The sequence below is a fragment of the Lissotriton vulgaris genome, chromosome 5, assembly GCF_964263255.1.
Source record: "Lissotriton vulgaris chromosome 5, aLisVul1.2, whole genome shotgun sequence".
NCBI classification, from domain to species: domain Eukaryota; kingdom Metazoa; phylum Chordata; class Amphibia; order Caudata; family Salamandridae; genus Lissotriton; species Lissotriton vulgaris.
The window spans coordinates 216,778,388-216,798,596 of record NC_141693.1 but is presented as its reverse complement, the minus strand read 5'-3'; the positions used below and the strand labels follow the sequence as shown (position 1 = coordinate 216,798,596).

The window sequence follows — 20,209 nt, the reverse complement described above, 5'->3', positions numbered from 1 at the left end:
AGAGCCACACACACACACACACACAGAGCCACACACACAGAGCCACACACACACACAGAGCCACACACACACACAGAGCCACACACACACACAGAGCCACACACACACACAGAGCCACACACACACACAGAGCCACACACACACACAGAGCCACAAACACACAGAGCCACACACACACAGAGCCACACACACACAGAGCCACACCCACAGAGCCCCAGAGCATAAGTCCAAGAGCCAATTTAGTTTGAAAATGTGCACACACACACAGAGCCACACACACACAGAGCCACACACACACAGAGCCACACACACACATAGCCACACACACACAGAGCCACAAACGCACAGAACCACAAACGCACAGAACCACAAACGCACAGAACCACAAACGCACAGAACCACACACACACACAGAGCCACACACACACAGATGCAAAAACAACTATTGATGGACGGAATGTTGCACAATGGCAGAACATTCACCCCCAGTCCCAGATCTGGGTTTAATCCATTGTTATTTTGCTCACCAGACCACCCCAGTTCAGACATGGCCATATGCAAATCAGTCTTGACCCTGTGCCTCATGGGAACAGTCCAGCCCGAACTGCCAAGCCATGTCTTTCCTGGACTGGAACCAAGCATCCTAGGACCGGTTTCTGGCTATCAGCCGTCATCAGCCAGGATAGCTTGATTCCAGTGGCCTGGAGAGCACGGGACTCACGTCTGAGCATACCCGTCCAATCCGGGTAATTTTTTCACAAGACTGACAAATTCCACCAGAATGAGATGGATTTGTACATAGGCCTTAGCTATTTTTAAAGCTCTATGTTGGAACTAACTGAAACTATAGAGAATGCCTAGTTATCCCTTTCAAAGACTATACTGGTTACACTGATTTTGGGAGGATGTTTATGGTTTCCTTTCTCTTCCCCCTCTTGAGGCAGAGTAATTCCATCTGATATCTAAGCCCAGAAGGGTCAGGCCGCTCTGATTTTCACATTTTTACATCATGGTATTGAGCTGTAGATTGGATTTATATTAGAAGCTCTCATGGATTAGCAAAGTGTCCTCCTCAACCTCAAAGTGTATGGGTAGACGGTAGGGGTTGCTGAGTTAGACTTGCCTATATATGAATGAATGAAGACATTTATATAGCACACAGCTTCTCAACAAGAGTGTCCCGGCGCTCAGACAAGTCTTCCCGAAACCCCAACAGACAGCCCCTATCACTGATGCTGTAAAATACTGCTAAAAGATGGACATTCATTGACGGAATAACCAGGTTTTAAGCAATTTCCTAAACGTGGCTAAATCCATCACATGTCTCAATGACCTAGGGAGTGAGTTACAGGCCTGTGCTCCCAGGAACCTGAAAGAGATGTCGCCCGACTGGGCACTGAATATTCTGGGCACAGAAGCCAGGTTCAGGGAGGAGGATCTGAGGGTTCTGGGTGGCACATATTGTGCTACTCTCCTGCTGAGGTAGCCCCGCACCTTCCATGAAAGGCCTTGCAGATTAACACTAGAGCCTTTAACCTGATCCTCTTTTTACTGGGAGCCAGTGCAGAACTTTCAGATGTGGGGAAATATGGGTCCTCTGCTTCAGCATAAGAACTGCTCTGGCGGCTGTGTTTTGGGACACCTGCAGGCGCTTAAGCAGGTATTGAGGAAGACCCAGATACAAGACATTGGCATAGTCTAATCTAGATATAACCAATGCCTGGACCACTATCTTTATACAGTCCAAGAGCAGAAGTGAGAGAAATTTCCTCAGCATCTGCAAGAGGCCACAGCAGGTTCCCACTACCGATTCGACTTGGGCTCTCATAGATGGAGAATCATCTATCATAATGCCAAGGTTTTTTATCGTTTGTTGGGCGGAGAGCGGAGTTGACATATGTTCCGGCCACCAGTGTCTCCATTCATCGGGAGGAGAGGTGCCAAAAAACATAATTTCTGACTTCTCCGGGTTCCATTTCTGTTGGTTGATCCTTAACTATTCAAACACATTAGAGAGGCAGATTCTGATCTTCTCACCCTCAAAGTCCTTTCCCCTGTCACAGGTAAACAGGAGCTGCGTATCCTCGGCATATGAGATCATTTTAGCAACGTACGCTTCTGGGGCTCAGAACGGAGCCTTACATGATGCAAACATAAAGATTGGGTATAGCGGCCGTAGAGGGAGGTGTCCATACCTCCTTGCCTCTATCTCCCAAAAAGGAAGAGAACCATTTTAGAACAGAGCCGCCAATACAGAGTGCCTGCATCCTGTCCAGGAGCCTAGTATGGGGAACGGTATCAAAGGCTTTCCCTCCCCACATCAAGGCTCTTTGATATGTTCAGAGACCTCTAATAATGCGGAATCAGTGCAATAGTTGGCGCTAAAGCTGGACTGGCTGATATGTAGGGGGTTATTCATTTCCGCATAGTCCGTGATAACCGTGTTCACGTATTTCTCTAGAACCTTGGAAAATGCCTGAAGCAGGGATATGTGTCCATAATTCGCGGACACTTTGGGGTCAGCAAAAAGCTTCTTAAGCAGTGGCAGGATTTTGGCCTGCTTCCATATCGGAGGCATATGGCCAGAAGCTAGCGAATAATGAAGTAGTTTATTTACCACCAGATTTACCAGGTTGACAACAGTTTTGCAGGACACGGGTCAGTAAGGGAGCCAAACTTCAGGTCCTTGATAATAGCCAGGGAAACTTTAGGTTGCAACCAGGGAAACTGCAGGAGAGCAGAGAAAGCTCCAGATGTAGGTTCTGGGGTAGCATCTGCCAAACTTTCATGATCATGGGGAGACCCCCAGGTGAAGTATTTTTATTTTTTTAAAAAATTTTTTGAAGACCTTTATTGTACCTCTAATAGTAAACACAGCTTCAGCCTACAACCCCCTGGGCTGGCCGCAATTTGGTCAGTAACATTCTGTATTATTAGGAGAACACAGCCTTTGTGCCGATATCCCAGGGGTACGGCGGCGTTTAGCAACAATGTGGGTACATATTGTACAATATGAGTAGAAATCTGGTTAGGTCCATGATTTTTAAATTTTAAAACAAACACGTTGAAATTGCATCATACAGTATAGGTGACATGAGCAGCCATGTGTGCATTATTCGCTTTACCCATTATACTTAACAGTTGGCATTTCGGTTCATTTATAGGATACAGGCACAATTTCTCTGTAACATACTTTCCGTTGCACACATTAAGTAAACTACATCACGTTTACTTCTAAGGCAAAAGTTTTTCTCCATCATATCGGGCACCGGTATTCCTGACCTGAGATCTTCACAGAGGAGTGCCATCTACTGACCATATTCGTTTTCTATCCTCCCACCTCTCCAGTCAGGGGGTACACATGACCTCTATCCCTCCCTTTGGTAAATAGAACCCTACGGTAAAGTACCATAACATCTCTGGGCGTCTCCTTCATGGATTACTTTCGAGATCGGATAGGTCCTGTGGTGGGTCGCATAGTTGTCCTCTGTATTCGTTCAATTTCCCCCACACCCTAGTCCATTTCTTGGGGCATCCTCGATGCACATACACTGCCTTTTCTGCCAGCATGGCTGTGTCCATATCTCTTCCCCATTGTGCGCGAGTGGGTCCTACCCCCGAGCCCCAGTTCCTGGCAATGTTCCTTTTAGCAAGGGCTAGGCCCAATGTTGCCCATGTGTGCCTTCCACGATTCATATCAGTGGGCGACCAAATGTTCAGTAAACAACATCTAGGGTCTCTTGGTAATACGACACCACCTGCCTCTGATATTTCGGAGAGTATTCGGTCCCAATAATATTGGATCTTTGGGCAGTCCCATATTATGTGGAAGAATGTGCCCGGGAGACCGCATCCACGTAAGCAGGTAGGTTCTGGGATATGGCCTAGCCGGTGTAGTAGTGTGCGGGAGTAGTATATTCTGTGTAATATTTTCAATTGCACCAGCTTGAGTCGTGACGGATTGGAGGCCTCCCTGGGAGATGCCAGTGCGTACAACCAGTCCTCATCCTCTATGTCCCCCAGGTCTATCTCCCATTTGCTCCGGAGGACAGCCGTGGGTTCGGGCATGTTATTAATAAGTTTGCAATATGTGAGGGAGATCGCTCTTTTGTCTAGGGATTCAGTAAGGAGTCTATCCTCCAGGGGGTAGGACTCAGCCAGTCGGGTGCCTGTTGGAATCGCCCCCTGCAGTGCATGCTTGATTTGTGCGTAGCGATACTGTTCGGTTTCTGCCATCCCGTATTTTTCTTTTAGGGCAGGGAAGGTGACTATTTCACCTTTTTTCCATAAGTCCCCGATTTTGGAGATACCAATTAAGTCCCATTGTCGGAAGCCCTTTGTGTTTGCTAGGGTACCCAGTCGCCGTGTGTCCCAAAGTGGCGTTGCGAGCGGGAGTACTCCCTCCCACCCCAAGGTTCTCTGCGCTGCGTGCCAGATCTTGATCGTGTGTGCTGTTGGGCCTGTAAGGGTGTGACGTCGTTTGTTCGTGTATAGTGCCCGCATGAGTTGGTCAGGTGGTAGTACAGTTCGGTCAAGGCGGAAGGCCGGGTCCATTTGAGGGGCGTGGATCCACTGATTAACCACTATCAATTGTGCTGCCCAGTAATACAGTTTGACACCGGGTAGGGCGATCCCCCCGTCATACCAGGATTGGAGTAATTTGGCGAGCGCTATACGGGCCGGCTTCCCATCCCACAGGAGCGTCGAAATTTCTGTGTCTATGGATTTGAAATAGGTAAGAGGGACTGGAAAGGGCGTATTTTGTAATGCGTAAAGAAATCTGGGGAGTGATAGCATCTTAAATAATGCGACCCTCCCTAGCAGCGTAAGCTGTAAAGATCGCCAGTGTGTGACGTCCGATTTTAGCCTTTGTAGTGGTTTCATTAGGTTTTCTTCTATAAATAAGGGTTCTTGTGGCGTGACATAGATCCCTAGGTACTTGAATCCCCTGGTGACTGTCTGCAGGGTGCAGTCTGAGGGCAGTGTCGGCGTGTGGCCTCGCAGGACATAAAGAAGCGATTTGGTCCAATTGATGGTGTATCCCGAAACCTCACCGTAGGCCCTGAGCAGTTCCATCAAAGCTGCGAGCGACTGGGAGGGGGACATCAAATAAACCAGCACATCATCCGCATAAAGGGAGATGCGATCCTCCCACCCCGTCCCCCATGTGATCCCTCTGATTACGGGGTCCACTCATACCCGCATCGCCAGAGGCTCAAGTACAAGCGCGAAGAGTAGCGGGGATAGAGGACATCCCTGCCTCGTTCCGCGTCCCAGTGTGAATGTGCGGGAAGTGTGGCCGTTAGCTACCACTTGTGCCATTGGCTTGGTGTAGAGAAGTTTAACCCAACTGCAAAATTTAGGGCCGAAGCCCACTTTCCTGAGGACTGCAAACAGGAACGGCCATTCTACTAGGTCAAAGGCCATTGTAGCGTCGAGGGAGAGGATGGCCGCATCTTCCTGTAAGAGGGGAATACGGTGTAGGACTCCATGGAGGCGCCTTAGGTTAAGTGATGTATTTCTACCAGGCATGAAGCCCGATTGGTCCGGGTGTATCAGGTCTGTAAGGTGGGGCTGTAGTCGTAGCACCAGAACTTTCGCCAGGACTTTAGCATCCACATTCATTAGGGAGATTGGCCTGTAGGAAGAAGTTTGGTCAGGTGGCTTACCGGGTTTATGTATTACTACAATGGTGGCTAGTCGTTGGTCGGCCGTGAGCTCTCCATTTGATAGGCAATCATTATACATCGGGAGCATGTAGGGAATTATCCGTCTTGAAAGTGTTTTGTAGAGTTCAACGGGTAGTCCATTCGGCCCCATCGCTTTCCCAGTATGCAGTGCTGCTATAGCCTTCCCCACTTCTTCTCCTGTGAAGTCGCCCTCAAGCGTCTGTGCGTCTTCTTGTGACAGCGTGGGTAGGGGTATGTCCCGCAGGTATTGCAAGCAGTCTTCCTCTGTCCTCCCCCCCGAGCAGTGTACACAGTCTCATAATAAGTAGCCAATTCTTCTACTATTTGTGGGGGAGCTGTCACGTGTGTACCATCAGGGCGTTCTATTGTGGCAATCCACCTACTGGCCTTTTCTCTACGTTCGATCCATGCGAGCATCCTGCCCGTCTTGTCTCCTAACTCATTCTATACAGTGTGTTAGTTAATTTTGTCTTGGTTACGTCCTCTACGTATGCCTTGTATTCCCGTGTCGCTAGTGTTAGTGCGTGTGCCGTGTCTGCTGTGCTATCTGTGGCATGTGCCAATTCTGCTGATTGAACTGCTGTTTCCAATGCTTCAACAGTAGCCCTCTGTTCTCTCTTGTGCCTGGTAATGGTGGAGATAGCCTGTCCTCTGAGCACCACCTTGAATGCCTCCCATAAGACCGTGAGTGAATCTAGAGTCTGGGTTTTCCCCAAAGTAATGTGTGGTAGAAGTCTTTAGTGTTTTCAAAATAGTACTGTTTTTGAGATATCCGGGGTATATCGGGAATATTCTTTGTCGTCTGGTGGGTTGTGTCGTGTAAGTGAGGTGTACCGGGGAATGGTCTGATATCCCTCTTGGCAGGTGTTCCAGAGCCGTGATCTTTTCCGGGGGGATCGCCAAGGTTAGTATGTAGTCTATCCTGGAGAGACTGTTATGTGCCCCTGAATGAAATGTGTAGTGACGGTCATGGGGGTGTTTAAGTCTTCACATATCCACCAACCCCATTGCTTCTAGGAAATCTTTAAACATTTGGTTAGGTCTAGTGGCTTCACGAGGAGGGTGCCGATCAATCACTGTATCCGATACTGCATTGAAGTCACCTCCCACGATTAATTCACCCTCTGGGAGTTCAAGTAGTAGTTTACCCAGGTCTTGGAATGCCCCTTGGTGTAACGTAGGGGGAATGTAGACTGAGATTATATTATATGGCCTCCCCTCCCATTGACAGTGTATCGCTGCAAATCGACCTTGATCATCCGCCCAGGTGCGTTTGATGAGGAGTGGAGCATTTTTTTGGGCCAGGATACCAACCCCACGGGAATCTGCAGAGAATTCTGCGTGTGTGATAATCTTGAAGCCCCATCGATTAAGGGCCTTCGAGGTAATTCCTACCAAATGAGTTTCTTGTAGTAGGGCTAATGTGGGCGCCTTTCTTTTGAGATATTGGAGGACTAAGCCCCGCTTAATTTTATGGCCCAGTCCATTGACATTCCACGATAAGATTGTTAGCGTGGGGGCAACTAGTGGTTGCGCTCGGGGGGCCGGTGAAGAGTTATCGTGATTAGCCATGGTCATCGGTAAGCTGGCGCAATAGCGTCACTGGATTTGAATTGTGGGCCGAGGCACGAGGTATGTGGGAGTGTATAACGCGGTCCCGCGTGTCAAGCAGCGTGCATATGGTGCGAGTGCCCCGTCTTTGTGGACGTGACTGAGGATTTCCAGTTGATCGCTTCGGCCAGGCCGACGTGCCTAAGTGGGTGATGAAGAAACGGTGCCTGTGATGCAATATTCGAACAGAAACAGAAACAGAAAACTCTGTAGTACTAACTTCCCCGTCCCTTAACGCCTCCCCCCTCCCTGCCCGGCGGACTCAGAACTGCCCGCCACCCCAACTCAGCAGAGTGCTCTGACCCATGTCCCAACAGTGTACTTGCGTGTAGGGGTCACGAAGTCCGAGGTGCACATGACCCTCCTCTGCGGGCGGGCCCGTTTCCGCCCCATGTCCAGAGCCGGCTTCTGACAATGTCCTTCTGCATTTGCAGGCCCGTAGGTGGAAGTCCTTACTTGTTCCAACTGAGTCACTTCAGGCCAGAGCCACCCTGATCCGGGTTCTGTGAATCCTCTACGGTGGGAGTGAAGAGTTCAGGGCTACTTATCTCTGCTTCATCTGCGTGACGGCCGCGGTCTCTTCCGTTGCGACGGTGTCCATCCTTCTTCCTCCAGCCTTCGAGCCAGTCGTATGTTTCCTCCGGAGATTCGAAGAACCATGTCTTCCCCTCAGCTACCACTCTAAGCCTTGCCGGAAAGAGCATAGAGTAGGGTAATTCACGGGATCGCAAGACTTTTTTGACTTCCAGAAAGCTTCGGCGTTGTTTTGACACCGCAGCAGTATAGTCAGGGAAGAAGGAGATCGGTGAGTTCTGGATTCGGATTTGTGGGGAGATCCGTGCAGTCTGAAGAATGACGTCCCTGTCCCTGAAGTTGAAGAGGCGCGCTAGCACCGGTCTCGGGGGTGCTCCCGGCTGGGCCTTGCCACCTGGCACCCTGTGCGCCCTTTCCACTGAGAAGAATGTGGAAAGCCCCTTGGGCTGCAGCCTAGTTTTTATTAGGTCTTCCACGAATAGGTCCATTGCCTGGGTGCCTTCACTTTCCGGGATACCTAAAATGCGCACATTATTGCGTCGTGCGCGTCCTTCTTGGTTGTCCATCTTCTCGGCCAGCATTTTGTTCTCTGTCTCAAGTCGGGAGACCGTCTTCGCTAGCGTTGCTGTGTCGCCCACTAGTGATTTCGTGGTTCGTTCCACCTCCGTCACTCTAGCGGTGATTTTGTGAAAGTCTGCACGGAGTAAGGAGACGTCTGTTGAAATGGAGCCCACAGTAGTTTGCACTTCGGCCAATGCCGCCATTATGTCCTCCAGCGTGACTTTTTTGGGCGTCCCTCCACCCTGGGCACCGCTTGTCGGGGTCCTCCCTTCTTGCAATGGGGGAAAGTCTTTATTATAAGCATATTTGTCCAGTTTGGCCTGCGTTGTGAGGTTTCTCGGGCCCCTGGCAGACATCCCGGCACACTGGGTCGTCTGTAGTGGGAGGACGCGTCACTATTCACAATTCACGCAGCCTTTGCAATGTGTCACTTCTTTCTTGCTTATGCCTGGTGTAGTCCCGGGATAATGGCGTGTGCAGTCAGACGCTGTCAGGGGTCCTGTGCAAGATGGTCCCTAGTGCCTCCTTAGCCCCTGGCGCGCGTGCAGGTGATGGGTCGTGTTCGGTCTGTACACTGAGGTCGCCTGAACCCACCTTGCAGTTGCCTGGATATAGTGGTGGGGCATCCACCACGAATATGGCGTAGTAGGTCGGCTGGGTTCTATTATGAGGATTGCGCCTCAGTTTTGCTGCCGATTTCGGAGCCCACACGGTGTGCGTTGGTACCCAGGGCCCCGGCTGCTGTCTCCGGTCCAGACCCGTTATTGGTGACTGCCGGGATACGCCGTGTGGGCCAGGGGGGCTGTTCCAATGCCGGTCATGGGTACGGTCGTACTCCTCGCCGGCGTGGGTGCCTCACAGTGCTTTTAACCGGCGCCCGGCCCAGGCCCGCGGTTTGCCTCTCTGCCCCCAGTCACAGTCCTGCGCTGCGGGACCTATATCGCGCTCACACCTTATGGTCCCGTCTCTCCCAGGAGTTGCGCGGGATGTTGCCGTCTTCCTGCCGTGGCCAGTTCTCCGCTTGGTGTTGGGCGGTCTTCCAGTCGCTCTTCGCCCCGCCGGGTCTCCGGACCTTCGGATCACTCGAGGCCCCGGCTTCTATCACGATGTTAGGCCCTCCACCTCCGGTCTCTCGTAGTGTCGGATCTGGGCCACGGATTTTTCGCGGACTTGCCGTCAGCGCTGTCGCTCAGTCACCGTCGGTCACTGGAGCCGTCACCTCCCAGAAACTGCAGGATAAATGAACGTATTGTCTCCGGAGGGTCACTTCAACCTCGGAGCTCTCCTAGCAAGCGGCCATTTTTCGTCGGCTGCAAGCCACGCCCCCGGGTGAAGTATTTTTGAATGGTCACAGTTTTCCCATGAAAGAAAGTTGCTAGTTGGTGCGTTCATTCGAAAGAAAGCGGGATAACTTGTGCTGCTCAGAAGTCCCATATAGGGCTCCTAAGATGCATTTACTATTCATTTGTACGCATGCAGTTAGTTTACCGAAGCTGGCAAAATGTTGCATTACTCCTTTCTTTTTTTAATTAAATTTTCCCATTATTCCCTATGTAATCACAGTGTGTTTGAATTTCGTAACCTTCGTCAAGTGCCAAAGGGCCAGCAGTGGAAGTAGAAGCGTGATTAAGAGCAAGTCCTTTCATAGGCATACATTTTGACTTCCACTTGGGATATCTGCCAGTAATCCTTCAGTGTCCAAAGGTACCCCCTAAAGGTTACTTTCAGGTCTGGGAGAAGGGTGAGCAAACAAGAGAAAATCACAAAAACCTCCCACATGACCTATATTACTTTTGTGTAGGCTAGCAACAGCTCTATGGGGCTATCCACAATACATATTGCAATATCTGTCTTTTTGTTATTTTTAGGTCTTGTGGCGATTAACCGTGCGTAAGCGTGGTTTCGCCAGAGACCTTTTGTCAGCGACACAGCTTCCCAGGAGACAGGAGCTGGCCACGAGCATCCCAAAATCGGCAATTGGAGTGGGCCGTGCGCACGCGCGAACGCGCACGCTGTGGCCATCTCCTGTCTCCTGGAAAGCTCCACCACACATACAGCCACACCTCCCCCTGCATGCATGCGCACACACAGAGACACACACACGAGCGCACATACACGCACACACACATACAGAGACCCCCCGCCACACACACAGACACACACACACCAGCGCACCTACACACACACACACACACGCACACACACATACAGAGACCCCGCCACCGCACACATACACACACACACACACACACACACACACACACACACACACAAGTGCACCCCCCCTCCCCCCTACAACTAAGCCCCACTTACCGCCATTCTGGAATTCTGCAGCCTCCGTGGGGCTCTCCCTCGAGCATGGGAGCCCCGCGCTCAGGCACTCCGTGGGCACGTGCGCGGGCTTCCAAAGACGGAAGTCCCGCCTCACGCGCTGTACGCCGAGAATAATATTCGGTCAATGCTAAAGTTTAGTGGACACCCCACAAGTGACACAGCAGAGAGGGGGCGCGTCAGGGAGGTGGCTTCAGGAGACACCCAGGGACCGAGAGTTAAATATTCAACTGGAGGGAAAGGGGCGATGAGGGAGGAGGCAGCTGAAGCAGGAGGCAGGGCGAGGAGCATTGCTTGGTATTAAACAGGGCCTCGGGGACGTGCACTGCTCGTCTTTTTAATATGGCGGTTTCGTTTTTTGTGTATAAGAAATTGGACACAAGAGGTCGTCCACGTAGTCCTTCTTTCGTTTTGACGCCTGAAACGGTCATTGGAAAGGGCGGGAGGTTAGGAGGGGTTTAGGTGACGTCACATGCTAGGCCTCCTGCCGGAAGTGGCAGATAGCACACTTTGGTCTGCAGTGATGGCAGAAACGTACCTGGTGTGGAGTTTCGAGGAACTAACCCAGACAGCTTGTTGGCCCCGCGCAGCACATTGAGGAGCGAAGGCTGTAGCAATGGAGGGAGTGTTGCGCCTCCAGAGGCTTATACTGGGCTGCCTGCTGATCCTGTTGTGGGTGAGTGCTGCTAATGATCCAGAGAGAGTGTCTTGGTTGCGTGGGGCAGTGATAGCTTGGTTCCCTGGGCTCAAATGACTGTCCGGAAAAGTAGCTACTATGGACGCAATATGACTGAGAATTTTACTACTGTCTTCCTCTTTCCAAATATTTCTTTTTGTGTCCTGATATATTAAGACAGTCTTTTTGTATTGACTATTGACTGATACATTTTCTGCACAAGCGCTGACGACGACATCTACTACACGAGTGTCAGATTGTAAAATATTAATACATGCTTTCGTGATGATTGCTATTCAAATTTTAATTCTTACAATGCAGGCTATACAAACAAACCAAGATCTTAAATGACCGTATGTTCGTACTAGAGGCACTATTTGCCTGAGGTGCATCATCAGAGCTGTGTGAATAATAACTGCCGGCAGCCCTGTGCTGAGGTGCATCATCAGAGCTGTGTGAATAATAACTGCGTAAGCCCCGTGCTGAGGTGTATCATCAGAGCTGTGTGAATAATAACAGCTGTGAGCCCGTGGCTGAGGTGCATCATCAGAGCTGTGTGAATAATAACTGCGTCAGCCCCGTGCTGAGGTGCATCATCAGAGCTGTGTGAATAATAACAGCTGTGAGCCCGTGCCTGAGGTGCATCATCAGAGCTGTGTGAATAATAACTGCGTCAGCCCCGTGCGTGAGGTGCATCATCAGAGCTATGTGAATAATAACAGCTGTGAGCAACAGCATACGCTTGCACACACTATCACTGCTCACCAATTCAAAGTTTGCTAAAAAATGTATGCAACGCATTGTCATACACAATGCCAATAGCTCAAACTTTAATGCTGCGAGACCTATTGCATTGTAAATGCTTGTTTTATCTGTCAGTAATGTCAGCAAGGGAGACTTTGCGGCGAAGCTGTGTTCATTATTTCTTTGTGATCTCTTGAATAGACCCTGGGAGTGACTGCCTCAATATAATACTGCTGTAATTGGACCACATGTTGGTTGTGTTCTCTTCGGCATGCTGTCGGAATCATCTCTTCTGCGTAGTGCGGTTGCTGGCTTATACCAAATCTTGTGTGTGGTTCCAAACCATTTTGGCTAGGTCAAATATCAGAAAAGTCCACAGTAAATACCTGCTGCTCTCTCCTTAGGCTCAGTTGCGATTTGGCAGCAGTTTTCTCCTGCTAAAGCAGAAGTAATGAGACTTGCCTTTGTCTTAACTGTCCTAAGTAGAGGTACACAATGTTAATCATGCATAATGTTTCCATTGCAGATGGATCAGGAGAAGAAAGAGCTTTCTTTGTCCATGTTCAGCATGTTGGTTTTAGTTGTCTCTTTCTTTCAGCGCTAATGTGTCCCTTCTGGATTTCTCTAGGCAAGTCTATCGATGGGCACCGACCTGCGTACCAGAGTCCTCCAGTTTGTAGAAGACCGCTTGCAGACCACAATGGTAACAGAACACGTAGACTAAAAACCTGTGGAGGCCAATACTTACAATTGCTGTTATTCAGTCTAGCTTTGTACCTTCTCATGTGATTTCTAAGACAATGAAAATCTACAAGGAAGACCAAAAATGCCCTCTCATATAATACACATATGTTTGGTCGACTTACTAGAAAAAAATGGTGGCCATATTTCGTGAGACTGGCATGTCTTTTCTGCTTTCAAATATGTGTATTTTCAGAATCAACCTAAGTTTGAAAATTGAACTGCTAGGCTTGTAAGGGGAGCGGTACCAGAGCTTGGATTCCTGTAAAGTGTCATTTGAGTTACCCAAGTTAGATGCTCATTATAAACATGGCCTTCCAGGCCCTGTAGATACTATTGTAGCATAGTGTTTGTATAGCCCTACTCCTAACAAGACCTTAAAGTTTAGGGTGGTCATCTAAGCAGCTGCCCTGTTTCATGTTCATTGTTGGTATAGTGTGTTTCAGTGTATTCTGCGTGGGAAGTGTTTTGGTGTCTTGTGAAGTTTGTTGGTGTACTCTAAACATGCTGCAGTGAGCATAGAGCTGCCCATAAACATGATGTGAATCAGGCAGATGTCGGAGGCATAATCACTTACATATATTTAAAGAAATATGTCACTTTGTTCAAACCAACACTAACTGCACAAGACATTCATACACATGCACAAACAGTATACTCTTTAAGCATTTACTTACATTCAATGACATTTAGTATGCATAACACAGCCATGCATTGCAACATCATTAAAACACATTAATTCACATATATTAGAACACACTACCCTTCCTAACCTTAAACATTACACATCCCTAAATTCGAAGACCTTACTACCCATATACACTACCGATCCATGAAATCTAAAAATCCTTTACTACCCTTCACCACTACCTATCCATGAACCCTAAAGACACAATACTTCCCCTATTCGCCAACCATCTTTAAACCCTAAAACCCCTTAATACCCCTATATACTTCCGATGCCTGGATTTTAAAACACCCTAGTACCTAGAACTAAGCCGTTTTCCAACCCTCTTATTACCTCTATACATCCCCAACTGTCCACCGACCGAGCCTTAAACAAAGCAGAACACTTTTTGCCAAAGGAATTCCATTCAGTTGAACAACAGATGGGAAATAGTGGATGTAAACATAAAATAACCACAAAATGCTACCTCACACACCAAGTGTCCAAAGTGATTCTATACTGCTTCTCTGCAGTTTTCAGGGATTCTGGGTTGTCGCAGCTAGCTGAATCAAGAGTTTACTGCCCCAGCATGAATCTCTTTCTGAATCGTCGTTTGTCATGTACTTAAAAGCCTGACAAACACCAAAGTTTCACCCTGAATATCTGTTGTATAGGTGATTAGAAAAGGTGAATACAAAGAAATTCATATTTTATTGATTAGTTGCTGTGTTGTTGAACTATTGAGGGTCTGGACACCAAAAACAGGTACAAATAGAAATGTCCCAGATACATTACTTACTGTCCTACATACTGATTCAGGTTTTGTTAGTGAAACCCTAACACTAATACACAGTATTGAGGTTGCTCATTCGAACTGTCAGTTAATCACCCCTGAGGAGAATAGTAACACTCATTGAGCCTGTGATGTAGCGAGAATGCAGAACTGTTGTCACTCCATATCAGCCTAGATGTTAAATTGGGAGCCTAAACGTGTGTCACTTGTAATATTAGGATGTCTGGGAAATTTTGCTTTGCAACCTTCTGGATTGCACCTTTTTAAATTTTGGAATTCAACCCATGAACATTACATGACAATATAGGTAATGGGACTGGCTGGAGTTTACTTTGCAACCCTTCGTTATAGCAGAGGAGTCTACAAAGAGTACGGGTGAACATGGGAATGGCAATAACTATTTGAGACCAGCAGCATCTTGCGGCCTATCTTGACAATGAACATTCAACTTCTTTGCCATACACCTCCTCCTGCAATCTTATATCCAAACTTTGAAGCATCTGTTGTTTATCAAACAGCCTGACCTCTCCAATTATAAACAGACAACAGGTAAGAATTTTCCACGGGTCTAAAAACGGAGTAAACTCATGTAGGGCACGGGGGCGTGGCTTGAACGCATGGCGAGGTAGGCGTGAATTAGTGCAGCTCTTGCCCCTGTTACCAGAATCCTTCCTAAATCCTGGCGAAATAGCTTGGATCCCCGAGCAAATGGAGATCGGAGCCCTCCCTGGTCCTGTGCCTTGGGGCTGTTAGAATGGTGGAGCGCTGGCGGTCCTTTAACCGCATCGCTGCTGCGGTTATTTTTGCGCTGTGCGGCTGTTTTCAATTAACCGCGTTACATCACGAGCTCAGCTCGTCATCCGCATACGTCACCCATGGCTGATGACGAGCTGAGCTCGTCATCAGCATCGAAGGGGTTAAAGTAGGTTTCTCTCCCGGGCGATGGCGGCCGCGCTGTGAACAGAATGGCGGCGCTGCAGAGACCGGCCTGACTGCCTGTTGCTGACCGCCTGGGCAGACCCCCGACCGTGCGGATCGGTGCAGAGGGTGATCTAGCGATACTGCGGCAGGGTGGAGTCCCTGTGAAACCGGTGCAACTGGTGGTGAGGCCCTGACGGCTGCCTGCAGTGTGGGTCCGGATGTGACTCCCGGGGGCGGCTCCTACGCGACCCGGGGATTTGAAGGCCTGTGCTGGGCCCGGATTGGAGAGTTCCTCCCGGCGGAGAGGCCTCAAGTGAGAGGGGATCGGACCCCCCCTGGTCCCGTGTCGCGGGGCAGCTGATAGAGCGGCTTGCAAGTGATCCCCTGGGCTGCTCTTCTTCCCTGCTGGTGCCTGCGGCCGAGAGGGGGACAAGATGGCGGCAAAGGACTGACTGGCCTACCTGCTTGTAGCTGGCCGCCTGACCAGAGACTCCCTGAGGTCAGTGCAACTTGCGGTGGGACCTTAGTATCGCCTGCTGCCCGGGACCTGGTGCACTGCCCGGGGGCGGCCTCTACGAAACCCCGGAGACTTGGAGGCCTGGAGTGAGCTCTGATTGCTGGGCCCCACCCGGTACGATTGCTGCCAAGCGCGTCGGACTCCTTGACTCAGGCCACATCCTTCCTTGTCCCCCCTGAGGGGGACCCACCTCGGGGGACGTGGGGGCCTTGCACCTGGAGGATGACGCTATCGGGACCAGGCACACTGCTGTGGGCCGTGAGACTGGGAAAGGGCCGACTCTGGCCGCTTTGGCGGCGGGATCCGGCCGACATGCCAGCTGCTCGACAAATAGTGAACCCCTGCAGGTGGAGGAGCTGATTTGGGGCTGCGCCCTGAATTACTGAGCCTACCAACACTACCGGACACCACCAGAGAGACTGCTGAGGAGTCCCCTGCTGGGCGCCGACCCAGGTGGAGACCTTGATTAGCCTGGGGGCCTGAGGTGGAGACCCTTATGCGCTGACTCCCCAAGTGCTATTGGACTGCCTGAGCGGTGAAAGTAGTGAGCGGCCTGCGTACGGGCCCCCTGGGCTTGGCCGGGCCTGCTGCGGACCCTGGTGTCAGTGGGTAGCGGTGTTGCACAAGTACAGAAGGCCTCGTGGGCGACTTTCGGCGGGCCCCTACTGGAAATGGGGAAAGACCGGCCCCTTCGTGGAGCACAAATGTCAGTCAGTCAAAATATCTTTATTCGATTTAGTTAAAAATCATACAAAGAGATAAAAACATTTCATACATTATAAAATATATACAATGCAATTATTTACAAATCATTTACAACAGGCAAATCAGAGTATACGTCGGATTAATAAAACATAATTCATTTGGTAAAAAACCAGGGTCTCACATCTTAATTTACACATTTTTACAGGGGTCATTAATCTAATCAGACCCCCCAGGATATAGCGGCATGGATTAGCAAATTTAGAGGCACAAAAATGGAAATTTAGCGGCACAAATATGGAAATTTAGCGGCAATTTTGCGGCATTTTATGTGGCCATTTTTCCTACAACAAACACAGATATCTTAGTTTTTTTTAGTTATTTAACAGCATGAAGCTATGTATATTGGGTTTCTTTACAATGTAGACACTTTGGGGCAGATTTACAAGCCCCTTGCGCTGCTTTTACGCCGCCGTTGCGTCACTTTTGTGACGCAGCGGCGGCGCAAAAGATGCACCATGGTGCGGGGTATTTACAACGTAACGCATCTCCCAGATGCGTCACGTTGCAAAGCCCTGCGCCAGAAGAGGCGTACCATTGCAGGTCAGTTTGTGTCTTGCAATAGCCTTAGAGCTTGGTGCCACTGTACCTGCAGCACTAATGATGGCTATACCTATCGCCCCTTTACAGTGTATTTTGAACACGACCTGATATCCCACCGGATGCCCGTTCGACAGATCTAAACACTAGAGAAAGAGCAGTCAAAACCGCCAAGTGGTCACTTGTTAAACAGTAGCGAACTGCATGTTGGTACTTGTAGTTTCGTTGCAAAATGTCAGCCTGCAAATCGTCTCCGATTTAAAAGCGGGGACTGGTTGAAGTTGACACCCATGACATGGGGCCACTTGACGCCCGTGTTAAATTTCTCGCCTCTAGGATTTTTCCCATGGCTCACTCCCAGGGGGAAATGGTCTGCAATAGGTGAGCTCAACCCTCTGACTTCATCCCTTGTCCAGCGCGCCTCTGCAGATACCCCGTCCCGTGTGCGCCTCAGCTCTCTCGGCTGAGTGGTTCTGTCTGTTTATCTTGAGGGACAGACATCTCTGCACGGCGCTCCGTCTCCAAGCCCGCGAATAGGGTGACCAACTGGCATTAGTGCAAATTCAGGACGGTGAGTGTACAAATTCAGGACAAAGGGTCAAAATTCAGGACACAAATTCAGGACAGGAGGTCAAAATTCAGGACAAAACTTCAGGACAATAGGTACGTTTTAACACATCAGAGGTCGCGCAATAGTATATAAGTAAGCCCAGCCATTTCCAAACATATTCAACCGTTTGCAAACCTATCCATCATGTATCCTTCCATCTATCATTTCACTCATCCATCCCTTCATCCATCCCCTCATCCATCCTTTCACTCATCTCCATTATCCATCCACCCTTTTACCCTATCCATCTGTACACTTATCCATCCACTCCTCATCCCATCCATCTATTCACTCATCCATTCAGCCATTTACCCTTTCACCATTCCAGCCATCCTTTCACTTACTAATCCTTCCACCCATCCACTATTTTAGTCATCCATCCATCCTCCCTTTCTCTCTCCATCGACCCTTTCACTTAGCCATCCTTCCTTCCATCCATCCTTTCACCCACCCATCATCCATCCATCCATCTGTCCTTCCCCCTCATCATCCATCCTTCCCCTTATCACCCATCCATCCTTTTCCCTCATCATCCATCCATCCTTTTCCCTCATCATCCATCCATCCTTCTACCCACCCACTCTTCATCCATCCATCCTTCCCCTCATCATCCATCCATCCTTCCCCTCATCATTCATCGATCCATCCATCCTTTCACCCACCCCCTCATCATCCATCCATTCCCTCATCATCCATCCATCCATCCATCCTTTCACCCACCCCCTCATCATCCATCCATCCACCCTTCCCCTCTTCATCCATCCATCCACCCTTCCCCTCATCATCCATCCTTTCACCCACCCCCTTATCAACCATCCATCCATCCCCTCATCATCCATCCATCCATCCTTCCCCTCATCCATCCATCCTTCCCCTCCATCATCCATCCTTCTCCTCATCCATCATCCTTCCCCTCATCCATCATCCTTCCCCTCATCCATCATCCTTCCCCTCATCCATCATCCAGCTACCCTTCCACCCATACATCCAGCTATTTACATTTTCTCTCCATCCGTCCCCTCTCATCAATCCATCCATCCTCTCTCATTATCCATTTATTCAATCTTTCATTCATCCATTCACCCTTTCACTAATTCATCCAGCCGTTCACCCATCCCTTCACTTACTTACTCACCGACCTTTCCATATTAATCTTGAGCTGAGCCCTTTTGAGAAGAGGCCCATCAAGAACTTCACCCTCGCTGCAGGGGCCGTTCCAGGACTGGGACAGAAGCCACCCAGGGCGGAGACAGGATCCACCACAGGGGGGGACAAGAGCCATCACAGGTGTAGGTGGACTGGAGCCACAACATGGGGGGACAGGAGCCATCACAGGCGGGGGATGGACTGGAGCCACTACATGGGGGGACAGGAGCCATCACTGAGGGGAGGGCAGGAGCCATCACAGGAGAGGGAACAGGATCCACCAGGGTGGGCACAGGGGTGGGCATGCAGTATTCTAGTATCATCTTGGGCTCCTCGCCCCCCCCCCCCCCCCTGCACAAGACAACGAGAAGACAGGCTCTCTGTCCAAAATGCCATTCCCCATTGTGATGTACAGTACTTACAGGAGATACTCTAAGAGAACTGATTGAACTGATTGTCCACCATACTTTGTTAATCAGTGTGGGTGCGATTGTGCCATTTCTTTATTTTCTTACATTATAGACTGCATGTTGAAGAACCGAGGTTTGCTTACAATTTAGTGACAGTAATTACGCTCTGTGAAGAGAACCACGTGCTGCCTCGGTGTAATCAGGGGTGTAATCTGGCCGAGTCTCGGATGCTTGGGGCCCTGGGTAGAAATGGAATGTGCGAGCCCCCTCCAAATAGCAGAGACATGATGCATTCAGGGCTGTTTGCATGTGAATAGATGTCGCTGCTCCTGAGCCTGCAGCCCCTCCCTCTCAGTCACCTTCGCAGCGCCTCTTAACAGGTCAGCAAGGGCTGGAGGTGTCAGGGCTGCCCCACCCCCCCCTCCTCTCAGTCACCTTCGAAGCACCTCTTAACAGGTCATCAAGGGCTGGAGGTGTGAGGGTTGCCACCCCGCTGTGCCTCTCCAATGCTGCTGAGTATCTTGGCTGCTAGCCCAATTCACAGGCGTTAGCCACATAAAGCAGACCCCCCAGGATATAGCGAAAAATGCTGCGATTTCTACAAAAAATGCCGATTTCGCGGGCATTTTTGTAAAAATCGCGGCATTTTTTAAAAAGTGCCGATTTCGCGGCAAATCGCGAAATCGCGATATCCTGGAGGGTCTGTCTAATGAATATGTTTCTTAATTCTAGTTGCAGCCACCAAAAAGTTGGCCATACAAAAAGTAGTACGTGGGTTGGTCAATAATTGTAAGTAGAGCAGGGCTGGTCTCACTTGAGTGAAACCAGCCTCCTTCAATACCGGTACCAGGTATTTTTTTCTTGGCTCTAAATAAAAACCACAAAACATAACAAAGTGCATGGTGTCTTGGGTGGAGAAATGATCACAATTGCAGGGAGGGGCTAGTTCAGGTTT

General features: G+C 49.6%; 1 protein-coding gene across 1 annotated transcript in view; it reads left to right on the top strand.

Annotated features, from left to right (window-relative positions):
* PNPLA7 (patatin like domain 7, lysophospholipase) overlaps positions 1-20,209 on the top strand; it is a 1,710,105-nt gene that overhangs the window by 165,526 nt on the left and 1,524,370 nt on the right. The window contains exon 3 of the mRNA XM_086921192.1: positions 12,776-12,850. Within this exon, the coding sequence (XP_086777318.1) occupies positions 12,776-12,850 (75 nt within the window). The remainder of the gene's footprint in view (positions 1-12,775; positions 12,851-20,209) is intronic.